The 12419-nt window shown below is 46.2% G+C and overlaps 1 protein-coding gene across 1 annotated transcript in view; it reads right to left on the bottom strand.

The window, feature by feature from the left end:
- LOC144137621 (uncharacterized) overlaps positions 1–12419 on the bottom strand; it is a gene marked incomplete at its 5' end in the record, with an annotated part of 66684 nt that overhangs the window by 2285 nt on the left and 51980 nt on the right. The window contains 5 exons of the mRNA XM_077669564.1: positions 4736–4828; positions 6299–6437; positions 8280–8366; positions 10564–10671; positions 12286–12418. Coding sequence (XP_077525690.1) covers positions 4736–4828; positions 6299–6437; positions 8280–8366; positions 10564–10671; positions 12286–12418 — 560 coding nt within the window. The remainder of the gene's footprint in view (positions 1–4735; positions 4829–6298; positions 6438–8279; positions 8367–10563; positions 10672–12285; position 12419) is intronic.

The following is a 12419-nucleotide window of genomic DNA, read 5'->3' as shown; positions in this document are numbered from 1 at the left end:
ATTCACTGTTAAAAAAAAACAAAAAACTGGCAACAGTATGCAGAGGAGCAAGGCAACAAAAAAAGACGGGGTTAAAACTTTTAAAGGGACAGCTATTTGTGGAGTCCATGTCCTCTAGTGCATACAAAACATAGTGTTCTACATAGTGGGGTCACCACGGTGAATTTCTGAACAAATTGGCGGAGATCACTTCAATGCGGCACTAAACTTTCTGAAGACTTAAAAGTGGTGCCATGTAGCATCTAAACGTGCCACTACCACACACATGCAAACGTTGCTTTCGATGCGCGATTCAAAAACCCCACGAAGGAAAAGGAAGGAGTGCACTTTATTGTTGTTTTAGCCAGGGCCAAGCTTTTTAGATACCTGTTTTCATCTACGTTGCCGCGCGGCTAGCTGCCATGTTTGCCAGCATTAATTCTGGAGGATACGTAAGACTGCTAGATGTAAAAATTCTGCGTTCAAATGTTCTAGGGCCCTTCGATTCAAGGTGCGTTAAGTGATGCCTTTTCTTTCAAATAAGGGCATATACTCACAAAAATCGGTTGGCTGTCCCTTTAACTTGATGTTTTTGTAGTAGCTACTGATACCAGTCACTGGAGAACACTTATTTCAAGGCACCCAAATTGTCCTTGGTCATGTGGCGCCATCTCCACTTATATTTCTACTGATATTTACAGTGCAGCGTAGTTCTTATCGCACTAAATAGATGTTGCCTTAGGTGAAATTACAGCAACACCTACTAAATAACCGATAGTTGTTTTTTGGTAATCGCGCCTACACTTTCACGTATATCTGTAAACTTCAGCACGATGCTAACTACGCCTACACTGCCATGCATAGGCTCATTCCCCGCCCATCACTTTAACGCTAAAAAAGCCAGAATTTCGTTTTTGTCTTCCTAATTTGCCAACACCTTCCTAATTTGCCAAAATAATTATTTTACAGTGGACCTGTTAACAGCCCCTTGACAGGAATGTTTTCTTTTTGCTGTTGTCATTGGGGCTGTCACTCTCGACACACACAAATACAAGCACATGGTGGTCAGATTTGTGTCATTATCGGTAACGTAGACACACAAAACAAAACTCAATATTCCATTGGGGGACGAAAATATCCTTTGTGGGTCTGTAAAAACTCCCCAAGAAAGCAATAAAATACTCCCACGAGCTCCTATAAGCTCCCTAAACCTCATAAAAACTCCACCAAAAAGAATAAAATGCTGCCCTGGAACACTCCTAAAAACACCCCCCAAATTATATAAACACTCCCCAAAGCGCCAGAATATACTCCCTCTCAATCCTGAAAACTCCATGTTTCCTGAAAGCACCCTCGTGGAAATAAAAACAAAATACTTCATCGTAACCCTCCTAAAAACCCCCAAGCATTTCTTAAAACTCCCTAAATACTCCCTTTCTATCCTAAAAGTAAACGATTAAATAACATTCAGTTCCCCCCGAATCATCATTGGATCAGAGATCAATGTCTGCCATTTTCTTCCCATTCGAATGCTCCACTTGTATTTTCTGCTTTACGATTGCTTACCCTCGTTAGCCTGCTACCGATAGCTGCCCACTAATGTAAAAGCCCGTTACTTCGAACCGCAAGGGGGAGCCACCTCAGTTCAAACTAATGAAAGCGCACCATAACAACATTGCACTGCAAATGGGAAGTGGTAGGGCATGATAACACTTTTGTGCTTGAAAAAGCCCGTGATTGCGGCCTGCCTTTTGTTCCGACCTGCCTTTTTTTGCACTCCTTGCACGAACAAACGAACGTAGCAGAAAGCCTTCTTGAAAACTGAAGAAGAGACACGGGTGGAATTTTTTATTTGGCCGTGATTTCTGAGCGGACGGCCGCATCATTCTGTCGTCATCTCCCGTAGCGTCACTGGCAGCAACAGCTTTTGACCAGAGATATGATGCCCTCATCTGTGAGTTCATCGCACTGACCACTGCTTTTTCGTCGACCTAGGTTGCAAAGAATGCATCTTCCAAAGCGTCCACAACGTGGGATTTAGCTTAGTTTTGCCAGGTTTTTCCTTTTCTGCTCCTACGCAGCCTCGTGCGTAGGCTATAGGTGCATTTTTTCGGCCGTGCGCCAAGCACCAAAGTAGTGGCGCCATAACGCGTGGTTCTAATTATCCGCAGTGGAACCTACTTAAGTTCGAATTAACGGGCTTCTTTATGCAAAAACATCGTTAGAAACCTTGCCGGACTAATTCCTACAGTTCGAATTATCCATTAAATATGAATGATTGAAGTTCGAATTAACGAGCTTTCACTGCAATTGCTACTTCTCGTATATTCTAACTTTTCATAATCAAAGCTGCTACTTGTAGGCACAACACAAAAATCCAGCCTCTGACTGCCCCTCTCCTCACCTCCCCCACTCAAAAAAAAAAAAAAAAAAAGTGAGAAACTCTTTTGGTATTCAAGTCTGCTTCTGTGATTTGAATGCGTAAACCAGCACAATTATCAAAGACACCTCCCGCTGCTACATCATGTTTGTGTCTGTTTCTTATTTTCGATTGTTTCTTCATCCTTTGACGCAAATTACACTGTAAACCGCTTATAACGTATGTCGCGGGAGCCGCAAAAATCCGCACATAAGCGGTACCGCACTATAACCAAAACGTGCGCGAATTCAACCAAATCGCCACCTACCTCTCAAGTCATCCTAAATTTTTTATCACCCAAACGCACAGCACCTAAAAACGAAGCCAGGGTCTTTATTTCGTATTATTTTTAACATCAGCCGCTGCTGCAGGGTCTCACATTGCAAAAGCACGGTCTTACAAACAGCGAGTGCGGCTTTAACTTCCGTTCTGTTTGTGTTTTGAAAGACAATGGCTGCGTTTTTGGCGTCTATGAAGATGCCGCAGTACATGATAAGAAAGGCCAGCGGGATTTTTTTTTTTTTATTTTTACCCCACCTTGTGTTCACGGTGCCGAAGGCGGCTGCTTATCAGCGCAACGTACTGGTGGTGGAAACCTTTGCGCGGCTCGCTTGTTCGGAAAGAGTGGTGGCTTATCTGCACAATGTTCTAAAGCGTGAACCGCATGCAGCGATTTCTCGCGAAAACATGCAGCGCACGCCGCAGGCGCAGCGACGCCGGCGCGGATACAACTGACGTAATGTGTGCGGCGCAGTAAGAGGCGGCAACATGGCGTCGGCACTGGCCGTGAAGCGGTGCAGGCAGCTCCAGCGACAACTTCTAACCGCTCGCTGAAATGCCACACGAGGCGCAAGCGAAGATGCTCATGCAAGAAAAGAGCTGATAATGTGACCGTAAAGTGGAATATAAGCTGCCATCCACGCTGCTTGTGAAAACGCCCATCAAAAAATACCACGGTCGTAAGCCTAAACTAAAGTCCCTTCATCTGATCGAGAGACTTTAGCCTAAACACCTCTGGCGCGGCTAGCCGGCTCGGGGCGCTTCGAATCTCCCGCCATTAGGTGCGCGTCTTTCCATTGGTGCAAGTCGTTAGGCTCCTCCCACTGCCACACGAAGAAGCCACCGCGAGCACGGAATCGTAGGCGCGAGCATGAAAAAAACGCACGCGCAATGCCGATGTGCACAATTCGTTTACGAAAACGGGCCATGCGGTTCCCGATTAATAGAAACAACTTGCCACGCGTGGACGGGGAGTCGGTTGCTATCTTCCGAGGTGCATCAAGCAAGGACAGCTGTGGTTATCACGTACGCGCGAACTAAAGGGTGCCTATTTTTTTCTTCTGTGTCGAAGTTAGAGGAGAGCAAGGGGTGCGCACTGCGTCAGATGGCCGATTTCATCATTTCTTTTTTCCTTTTGCTACCCTAAAATGATTACCCAGCTGTGTTGGTCGATCAGCAGACCCGCCGAAAAACCGCACTATAAACGGTATTGTGGTTCGGCCAACCGCATGTTAAGCGGTATGCTTATGCATTGAGTTCTATGGGAGGCAAACTGGTGGTCACAAAAACCCGCGTTATATCCGGTCCCGCACTATAAGCGGTTACGTTATAAATGGTCTACACTGTACACCCACTAGCGGATCGGCCACAGTTCACGCGGCCGCTTCCTCACAGCAAGAGCTCTCCTCCGTGCACACCCACACTCGAACGTACATGAATCCAAATGTGTTTTTATTTATTAGGTGCGGAGTACCTTAGGACAGCACACCGTCCGCGTCCATGCACATAGCATTTACAATCGCAAGAAATCATACAGGCACCGGCAGGATTCGAGCCTGTGTCTGGTAGATCAGACAGAGTTAGCATCAGTCGTCTCACCCATTGGGCTACGACTGCGAGTTAGTACCCGAGAGTCAAGCGGCTTACACCCTCGCCTGCAACGGTGCGGAGTACCTTAGGACCTCCTTATGCCCGTCTGCGTCCATCTGTGCGCACACCACCATCAAGCGAAAATAAAGCGAAATTCAATTTGATCAGTGAGTTGCAGTTTCATTTTAGGGAATACTCAAGGTGCAACTCACGGCTCAAATCGAATGACGGTCGGGGCGCAAATGGGATGTCATTTCGGGTCCCTGTACTTCGCACTCTAGCCATCGTCCACGGAGTGTAGATGCTGCCATTTTTATTTATTTTCTCTGTGTACAGTGGCGGCCATTTTGGTACCATTCGTGTTTACACCGCCAAAGACGACGACAACGGCCACTTTTCACGTTTTATAAGACATCTAAACCTTTCGCCTAAATAATCGCTGCAATTTGCCAAGTGAGCGCCACTGACCTTTGGGCACTGAGGTGGCCACCTGCTTCCGAACCACCAGGGAAGAACGCCGCTCGGGCACAGGTCGGCACGACTGAGATGCCAAGGTCTCATCTGCAAGAATGAATTGGAGGAAGATCGCAACTGGACTGGATTTTTCAGGTGCCCACCAGAAGTGGGCACGGTGTTACAGACTGGAAATGGACTGACGAACAGCCTTGACGTATTGAGACGTGGCACGACAGTCAAACGGGCACGATATGCAACTGCCATGTCACTTCTCCGTTCTTTTACCATTATGAAAAGCTTGGGGTAAAGGCTTTCTTTTTGGGGCACTACTTTGTCATTTCCTGTGCTTTTGGTGCCGTATGTGCTTTGGCTTGAAACTTATCTACTGAAGGCTGCTGCGCATCAGGCTTAGCGACAGCAGTAGACTTGACGCTTTTCCGCACACAACGTTCCTTTTGTATGCCACAAAGACATACGAGCACCTCTTTATTAAATGCGCCACCAGAGTTGTGCAGTCCCCAATGGCGTCTTCAGAATAGCATGGCATTTGAGACAGTGAGCTTCCTGGCCTGGTGGGACCTTCACAAAAAAAGTTCCATATCAGGCTGGCAGCCATGGACACACTGGCCACATCACTTGACAGATTGAAGCAACTGATGCACACTGAAGTTCAAGCGCGGAGTGCAACCAACACCTGCTTACTGCCTGCGTGCCACGCGGTAAACAAACAAGTTGTTTGGTTACCGTTTCATTGTTTCAGACAATAAAACAGGAGCCTTGACTACCTTGACGAACGTGCGCGCATAAGATGCCTAAGACAACGCTAGCAACACTCTGAACGTGGCTTAGTTTGACGTGGCTTCACATGTAGTCAAAATGTAGGCCGGATGTCAATGGCACTGCGGTTTGCCTAACAAAACCGAAACTCCTGGTAGTACTTGAACCCAGTTTTGATATTCGTTCACCCCTGAATACTTCGAAATATCGGAAATTTGACATTCGGGTCGAAGCAAATTCAAATACTGTAATAATCATTTGAATATTCAAAGCGCTCGAATATTCGCACAAGCCTAAAGTACATACAAAGCAAGAAAAGGTACACTACCAGCCATTTTTTTTTTCCTGGTGAAGAAAATTGACATAAAGTATTTTTCAGGTATATTTGCACACTCTGCAGTTCATAAGGAACCACATAAAGTATTTTAAAATTTTCAGTAAAAATTTTTGCTATAAAAAATAGTGTGCACAAAAAAGCCATTTTTCTGCGCGCCATGCTGTGTAAAATTTCATCCGGAGCAGCTATTTGAAAATCTGATTGCATATATGACAAGAGGAGGCGAATCTTTACAAGCTGTGCAAATTTCACCCACCGAACTTCATTATTAAAAAGCAAGTTGTTTCGACGAGCATGTCCCGAAAGTTGTTCGACGAGCATGTATAAAACATAGGTATATTAGTCCTTTTTGGTAAGATGACACGTCATCACCCCGCTACAAAGGGGAAACCAATAGCAATCATCATCATCATCATCCCCTTAACTTATCAAACAAATCTGCACTGAAATGAAGAACGTACCGGCTGAGGAGGTAGTGGGCGTGACGACGAGACCCTCGAGGCGCGCTTGGAGGCGCTGCGACTCCGCTTGGTGGGCGTTGCGCTCTGCGCGGAGGCTGTTGCTCAGCTGCTGGCACTGGCTGTTCAGCTGGTTGATCTTCTGCACAGCCGACGAAGGCGGAGAAACAAAGTTTACAGACGATCCCTCTTCCAAAGGAGTCAGGAACAGCATAGGTTATGACGACGGGCTATGCAGACGCGCGCAAATGCAAATGCGGAAGATACGTACACATTTTTTGCTGCTTAGCAAATCATAATTCTTCGTATCCGCAGTTAAAAATACCAAGAAATTGCGGAGTGCACGCACGTGAGCGTGGGCCTCGCGGCGACAACTTGGCAGTTAGCAAACCAAGAAAACACCTATACTTGGTGACAACTTAAGAACGGCACCGGAAGTTGCCGCTGTGCCTTATCACCATAGCCGGATGTTTCTCCGCGCGGCGCAAGTAGGGCGTTACTGGGAATATTTTGAACGTGGCGAGAGCCGTTCCCGTGACTTTTGTGAACTTACTATGCTTATAAACGACTCCAGTGACGACAAACAAACTGCGTGAGACAAGGCAGACGATATCACGCATTCATAGCAAACCCCTTTCAAAACGCGCGCGCACTGACGTCACGGGTCCGGCGCTTTGGCGGAGTGATACACTACATGAGGTGGCACCGTTCTTGAGTTGTAACCGAGTATAGCGCTCATGTGTGCGTGCCTCGCAACGACCGCCAAGCGTCCCCGGCACATGTCTGTCAAGACAAGCATACAAACTTACAGATTGGCCAAAACTGGCAAACAAACAAAAACAAACTTCCAGCATTCGCCGTAATCATGGAAACACTTGGAACGAGAAAGACACATAAGAGCGTACGCCCCTCCAAGGTGACGTCCAATAATTATAACTTCCAAAAAGATGAAGGAAGCTCACACTTATGACAACAATGATGGAGTAAAGGTCGTTGCGGCAGCGAAGAAGAAGCAAAGCGGCTGCAATAGTGGACGTAAATTGTCGGGATGGTGGTGGTGAAGGTTGCGTACAGCTTCGCTACCTTCAAGTGTTATGCGTTAGTGTGAGCTTTTTTCATTTTCTTCTTTTTCGGCTGCAATAAAATTTTTATAACAAGGCTGCAAGTTACTATCTGGGAGCGCTCACATGTTGCTGTGGCCTCGAGAACATGCAACGAAATCGCAATATTACCTTATTAGCGGAAGCAAGTTTAAAAGCAATTGTTTGTGTTGTAGTAAACCACCAAGTCTCGCTTGAGGTGGATGCCAAGGTTTGTAAGTTGGCCCTCAAATACACGGGCATTCCACATCGTATTTCGCAGCAATTGACTTCACCTAACCGCCAAACAAAGGCAACTAGAGCAAGGTAGTTTGGCTTAGATTAAGCAGATTAAACTCACAAATTTGCAGCGAGGGTCAGAAGAAATGATAAACTTCTTCCAGCCTTGAAAAAAAAACAAAGAACTACTTTTGATTCATTCATCAATTAAAACATTAGAAATTCGAAAGTCGAATCAACCTTGGTGGCACCAGTGTTAAGGAACCACTTCGAATGCCCGTTTTAAACACCACAGTTTCGTGAGCTGTAAAATTAGTTCCAAGTGATGCATCAAAAAACTGCTTCGATTGTTGCATTCACCAGGGTCCACAGTACTGGAAAACACGAAGATTACAGTTTTATGACCAACAGTGTTTTGTTTATTGTTCCGCCAAAAAATGGCTAATTATCTCTAGTTATCTTGGGAACTAATTGACCAGTTGAAAAATAACGGCATATTTGAAATCAGTGGGCAAAAAGCAGCAAGACTGACAAGTTTCACAGAGTTTGCTTCAAAGTTGTTTTAAGAGCAACACCCCCTCCCCCCTTACCCCCCTTAAAGCCACTGTTTTTGCAAGGTTCCTGGAGAGAAAGCATCAAAGGATCAAACATAGAGAAGTTCTGACCGTCTTGGCGAGCTGAAGAGAGTGGAGAACCTGGGCGTTCTCCTCGCGCTGCTGCACCAGCTGGCTGTCACGCAACTGGAGCAGCTTCTGCACAAACAGAGGAACAACAAGGGTGCTCTTCAAAGGCTCTCGCCACAAAGCGCTGTCAGGGACAGGCAACCACTGCCTCTTAATGACGACAGGTATGCTACCCAGCAGCAGCAGCAGCATACACCACAGAGCAACAAGAGGTCTTCAAATACGAGTACAGCAAAACCTCGTTGCAAGAGACACTGTTACAAGAGACACTTGGTTACAAGAGACTTTTGAGTGAGGACGGTTTGGTTGGTTTTTCCATGTTTGCCATGTTAGCAACTTCGCGTACAAGAGACCTTGGTTACAAGAGACACGTTTCCCGGGTCCCTTCAGTGTCTCTTGTAACGAGGTTATACTGTACAGTAGAAACTTGTTAATGCGTTCTCGGTTCATACAATTTCTTGCTTAGTACACTCTCAATTGTGAACACTAAAAATTCCCTGTAGTATGTTTTTCACCGGATAGTACGCTTTTTTAAAAACTTATCAACGAGGTTCTACTGCAGTTGAGTCCACTTATAACGATACCATCTATAACAATATATCGGATATAATGATGAACAACTATGGCACTATCCCCTTTTGTATGCATTCTATGGGAAAATAAAATGCTTATTACAATGCTCCAGTGCCGCGATATCGGATATGATGACCGAATCCGCGCCGCCGCTTTGCCCTTGTTCCCGCGGCAGCTTGCTTCCTTGGTCGTTTTCTTTTTGTGTCACGTGTGCACCACTTTGAATCGACTGGGTGCCTCTCCAACTGCCCCCATTTTTCCACAGAGGGACGTCAGTGACAACGTTTTGGAAACGTCCGAGTGCCTCGCTGCAGAGGCACTCGGACGGATACAAACGGATCATTGCACGGATACAAACTGCGGACAGCACTGACAGTGACAACTCTGATGACGTGGTTGCGCAGCCAACTCAGGTAGTGTCTTCGCAGGAGGCCCAACGCATGATACAGTCCCTCAGGGACTTCGTTTCCACCAAGTACCTTTTGCTCAGCTAGGTGAGGCACCTATAGGTGCTCTTGAAAAAGGTGTGCACCAGCTTTGCGTGAAGCAAGCAAAGCTGACCGAGTATGGCTTCTTTTTTGCAGATAAGCAGTACATAGTACGACCTTGATCACACGTGAACAAAATGTTTCGAGCTCAGTTTCGTCTTTTTATTTCACAACCCGCTTATAACAATTATCAGAACAATGGGCTTTCCTTGGCACTTAGATATTGTTATAAGTGGACTAGACTGTACAATGAAGCACGACTTGTACTTGTTTACGTGACAAAACTTCAAGGTTTTTCAAGAACTTTCAAGGCTCTCTGTGTGGGTTTTCCCAAACCAGATGGCATGGCAGTAATATAAGTAGGACTGATATTCAAAGGAACATGGGGGATCGAAATAAAGGGAAATCTTCGCAAAAGAGAATGCTGTCAGAGCCATTGTTTCGACAAAACAACTAGTGACATTTCCCTTTTTTATGATTCCCCATAATTATTAAGTGCGAATGCACTTCTTAAGCGAGCCTGAATCATCCGCCGCCGTCGTCCGCATAGCAACAGCTGCGGGTGCGCGCGCCCCTCGTCTTCCTCCTCGTCTTCCCTAGCAACGGGGGGAGATGGGCGCGCGCTACTCTCCTCCTCCTCTCTCCGCTCAGTGACTGCGGGTGTTGGGCGCCTCCTCTCCACTTCGGGCGGGAGAGCTCTCGCTCGCGTAGCGGGCACTCCGCATTCCGACGCGTGAGGGTGCTCGTGTAGCCTTCGCCGTAACGGCGGGCGCTACTCTCCTCCTCCTCTCTCCGCTCAGTGACTGCGGGTGTTGGGCGCCTCCTCTCCACTCCAAGATCACGATATCCACCGTAATCACGCAATCAACAACCGTGCATTCGCACTTACACACTCTCCCCCTCGGGGAAGTGCGAGGGAATTTTTTTGTTTGAGTTACACGGTAAAACGTATTTAGTGTGGTACAAAATGCAAACCTTTATTTATTAAAGGCGATCAATCAAGTAACAAACATGCACTCGGGCCTTACATAGCCTCAGATTGCTTTTATGTTGAGTAAATAGAAAAATTCTAGAAACTCAAGGATTTTTCAAAGGTCCGCAAAAATTCAAGATCTTTCAAGGCCTCGAAAACAAAGCTTTTAAAATTCAAGGGTTTTGACAAGGTTTTTCAAGGACCCGCATGAAGCCTGATGGGCCGTTCATACCTCGAGCGCCTCGGGCGAGTTGTCAGACGACACCGCCTGTTCGTGCTGTAGGATTTGGAGGCCGAGGTGGGATGCCAGCTGCTTGTTCCTGGCCAGGAGGTCCAACACCTGCGTCACGACAGTATCACATCAGTTGGAGTGAAACAGGCGGCCACAACTCACCTACATTCCCATTTGGGCTTACCTTATATAATGCCACAAACTATGCCTTCTTAGTTGTTTATTTATGTTGTTATTAGCACGTGTCTTGGCTTCGCTAGGCTAGGCTTGGCTACCTTATCTTGTGTTCTACGGAAAGCATGTATATCCTTATTTCTTCGCCTGCCCTATCGGCAATCTTGATAGGAAAGAGTGAAGCTTTTCGGTCCCTTTCATAGGCGGCTGTACTTGTGTCATCAATAGTGTTCTCAACCTAGTCCGATGCTTCCAGAAACAAGACCAGAACAGATAAATGCGTGGAAAGCAAACGCCGCGAAATTCCATTCGCCGATGATCACCTGTGTACGTCTCTGTATTGACTGCTCCTTCACAGCTTGTATTTTCTTTAGATTTTTTGTGGACCACAAGTTCGCTCCAATAAACCTTGTTAAGTAAAAGAACCCTGCATCGTTCTCGACTTCGTCTACATACACTACATATACGTTTTTTTCCTTTCTCTCGAAAAGGGAGCCTGTTATCGCCTTTAACGCTCTGTTCTGCAGTGCAGCGATGCCTGAGATTTTAATAACAAGGGCAGGTTGACAAGAGATATAAGAAGGTAACGGACCGTGTGAGCGAAACTCTAGTCATCGAAAGTTATAAATGGCAGTTCTTTTTTTTTTTTTTTATTTCCGACTTTGCACACTTCACTGTAAACAATTCAAAAGCAGCAGCAAACTGTTCGTTTTAATGACAAATTCGTTACAGCCAAAGTTTACTGCATTTACTGCATAATAGGGTGCTGTACCAGGTGAAATAGAAACTCACTGTGCGACGATCCCGCATGAAATCACCGTTTTTTTTTTCTACTTGACTGTACATGCCTGTTTTATTGTACACAAAATTTCTCAATACACATTTCCAAGGAGACATTCAAATTTTTTCATTACACTCAATGTTTCATTACAGGCCATGTCGTTGCAACAAGGTTCAATCGCATTTCATACTATTTCATACTGTGGTTGACACTAGCCGAGAGCCGGTCATGGCATGCCTTTCTCTTTGTTTAGATTACGTTCAGCAAACAAAGTGTTTTAGATTGCTTTGCGCAAAAGCACACGTCACACACAGCCCATTTTTTTAGTGGTTAAGCCCTTTCGGGGCTGGGGCTGTTGGTGTCTCCAGTCGTCGTAATCACCGTCTCATGTAATTACGCCTCGCGCTAGAACGTAATGCGTACTAAAAAAACTCCAGGACACTCGTTTTCCAATGCCTCGCACTAGAGAGCTTCATGCTTCAACGACAAGAGACTTTTACAGCAAAGCTGTACACCTCTACCCCCCAATGGTTTCATCTCTGTTGTCAAAAATGCCAAGACGCCAAGAATATGCTTACACACTGCATGCTTCGCTCCTCCCCAGATTTTACTTCAGTGGAGACGGCCCGGTATTTTTTTTTCCCCCACAGAGGGAACAAAGCAGCCTAATCCTGACTATTCACCAATTATCCCGCAAGTCCATTTCGCCGACACAGAAAGACGACGAGACAAAGGACGGAAAGGGAGTCCTGCGAAGTGCGTCCCACCTGGTAGTTGGCCTCCTGGAGCTGCTGCCCGGCCCTCTGGAGGCGTTCCTCGAGGGAGGCCTTCTCGAGGCACTTGAACGAGTACTTCTCCGACAGGGACAGGATCTCCTGCTTGATCAGCTCACGCTCCTCCC

Source organism: Haemaphysalis longicornis, unplaced genomic scaffold, assembly GCF_048455015.1.
Source record: "Haemaphysalis longicornis isolate Haplotype H1 unplaced genomic scaffold, Haemaphysalis longicornis Haplotype H1 scaffold_425, whole genome shotgun sequence".
Lineage (NCBI taxonomy): Eukaryota > Metazoa > Arthropoda > Arachnida > Ixodida > Ixodidae > Haemaphysalis > Haemaphysalis longicornis.
The sequence above is the reverse complement of the archived record's forward strand: the minus strand, read 5'-3'. Positions and strand labels throughout refer to the sequence as shown.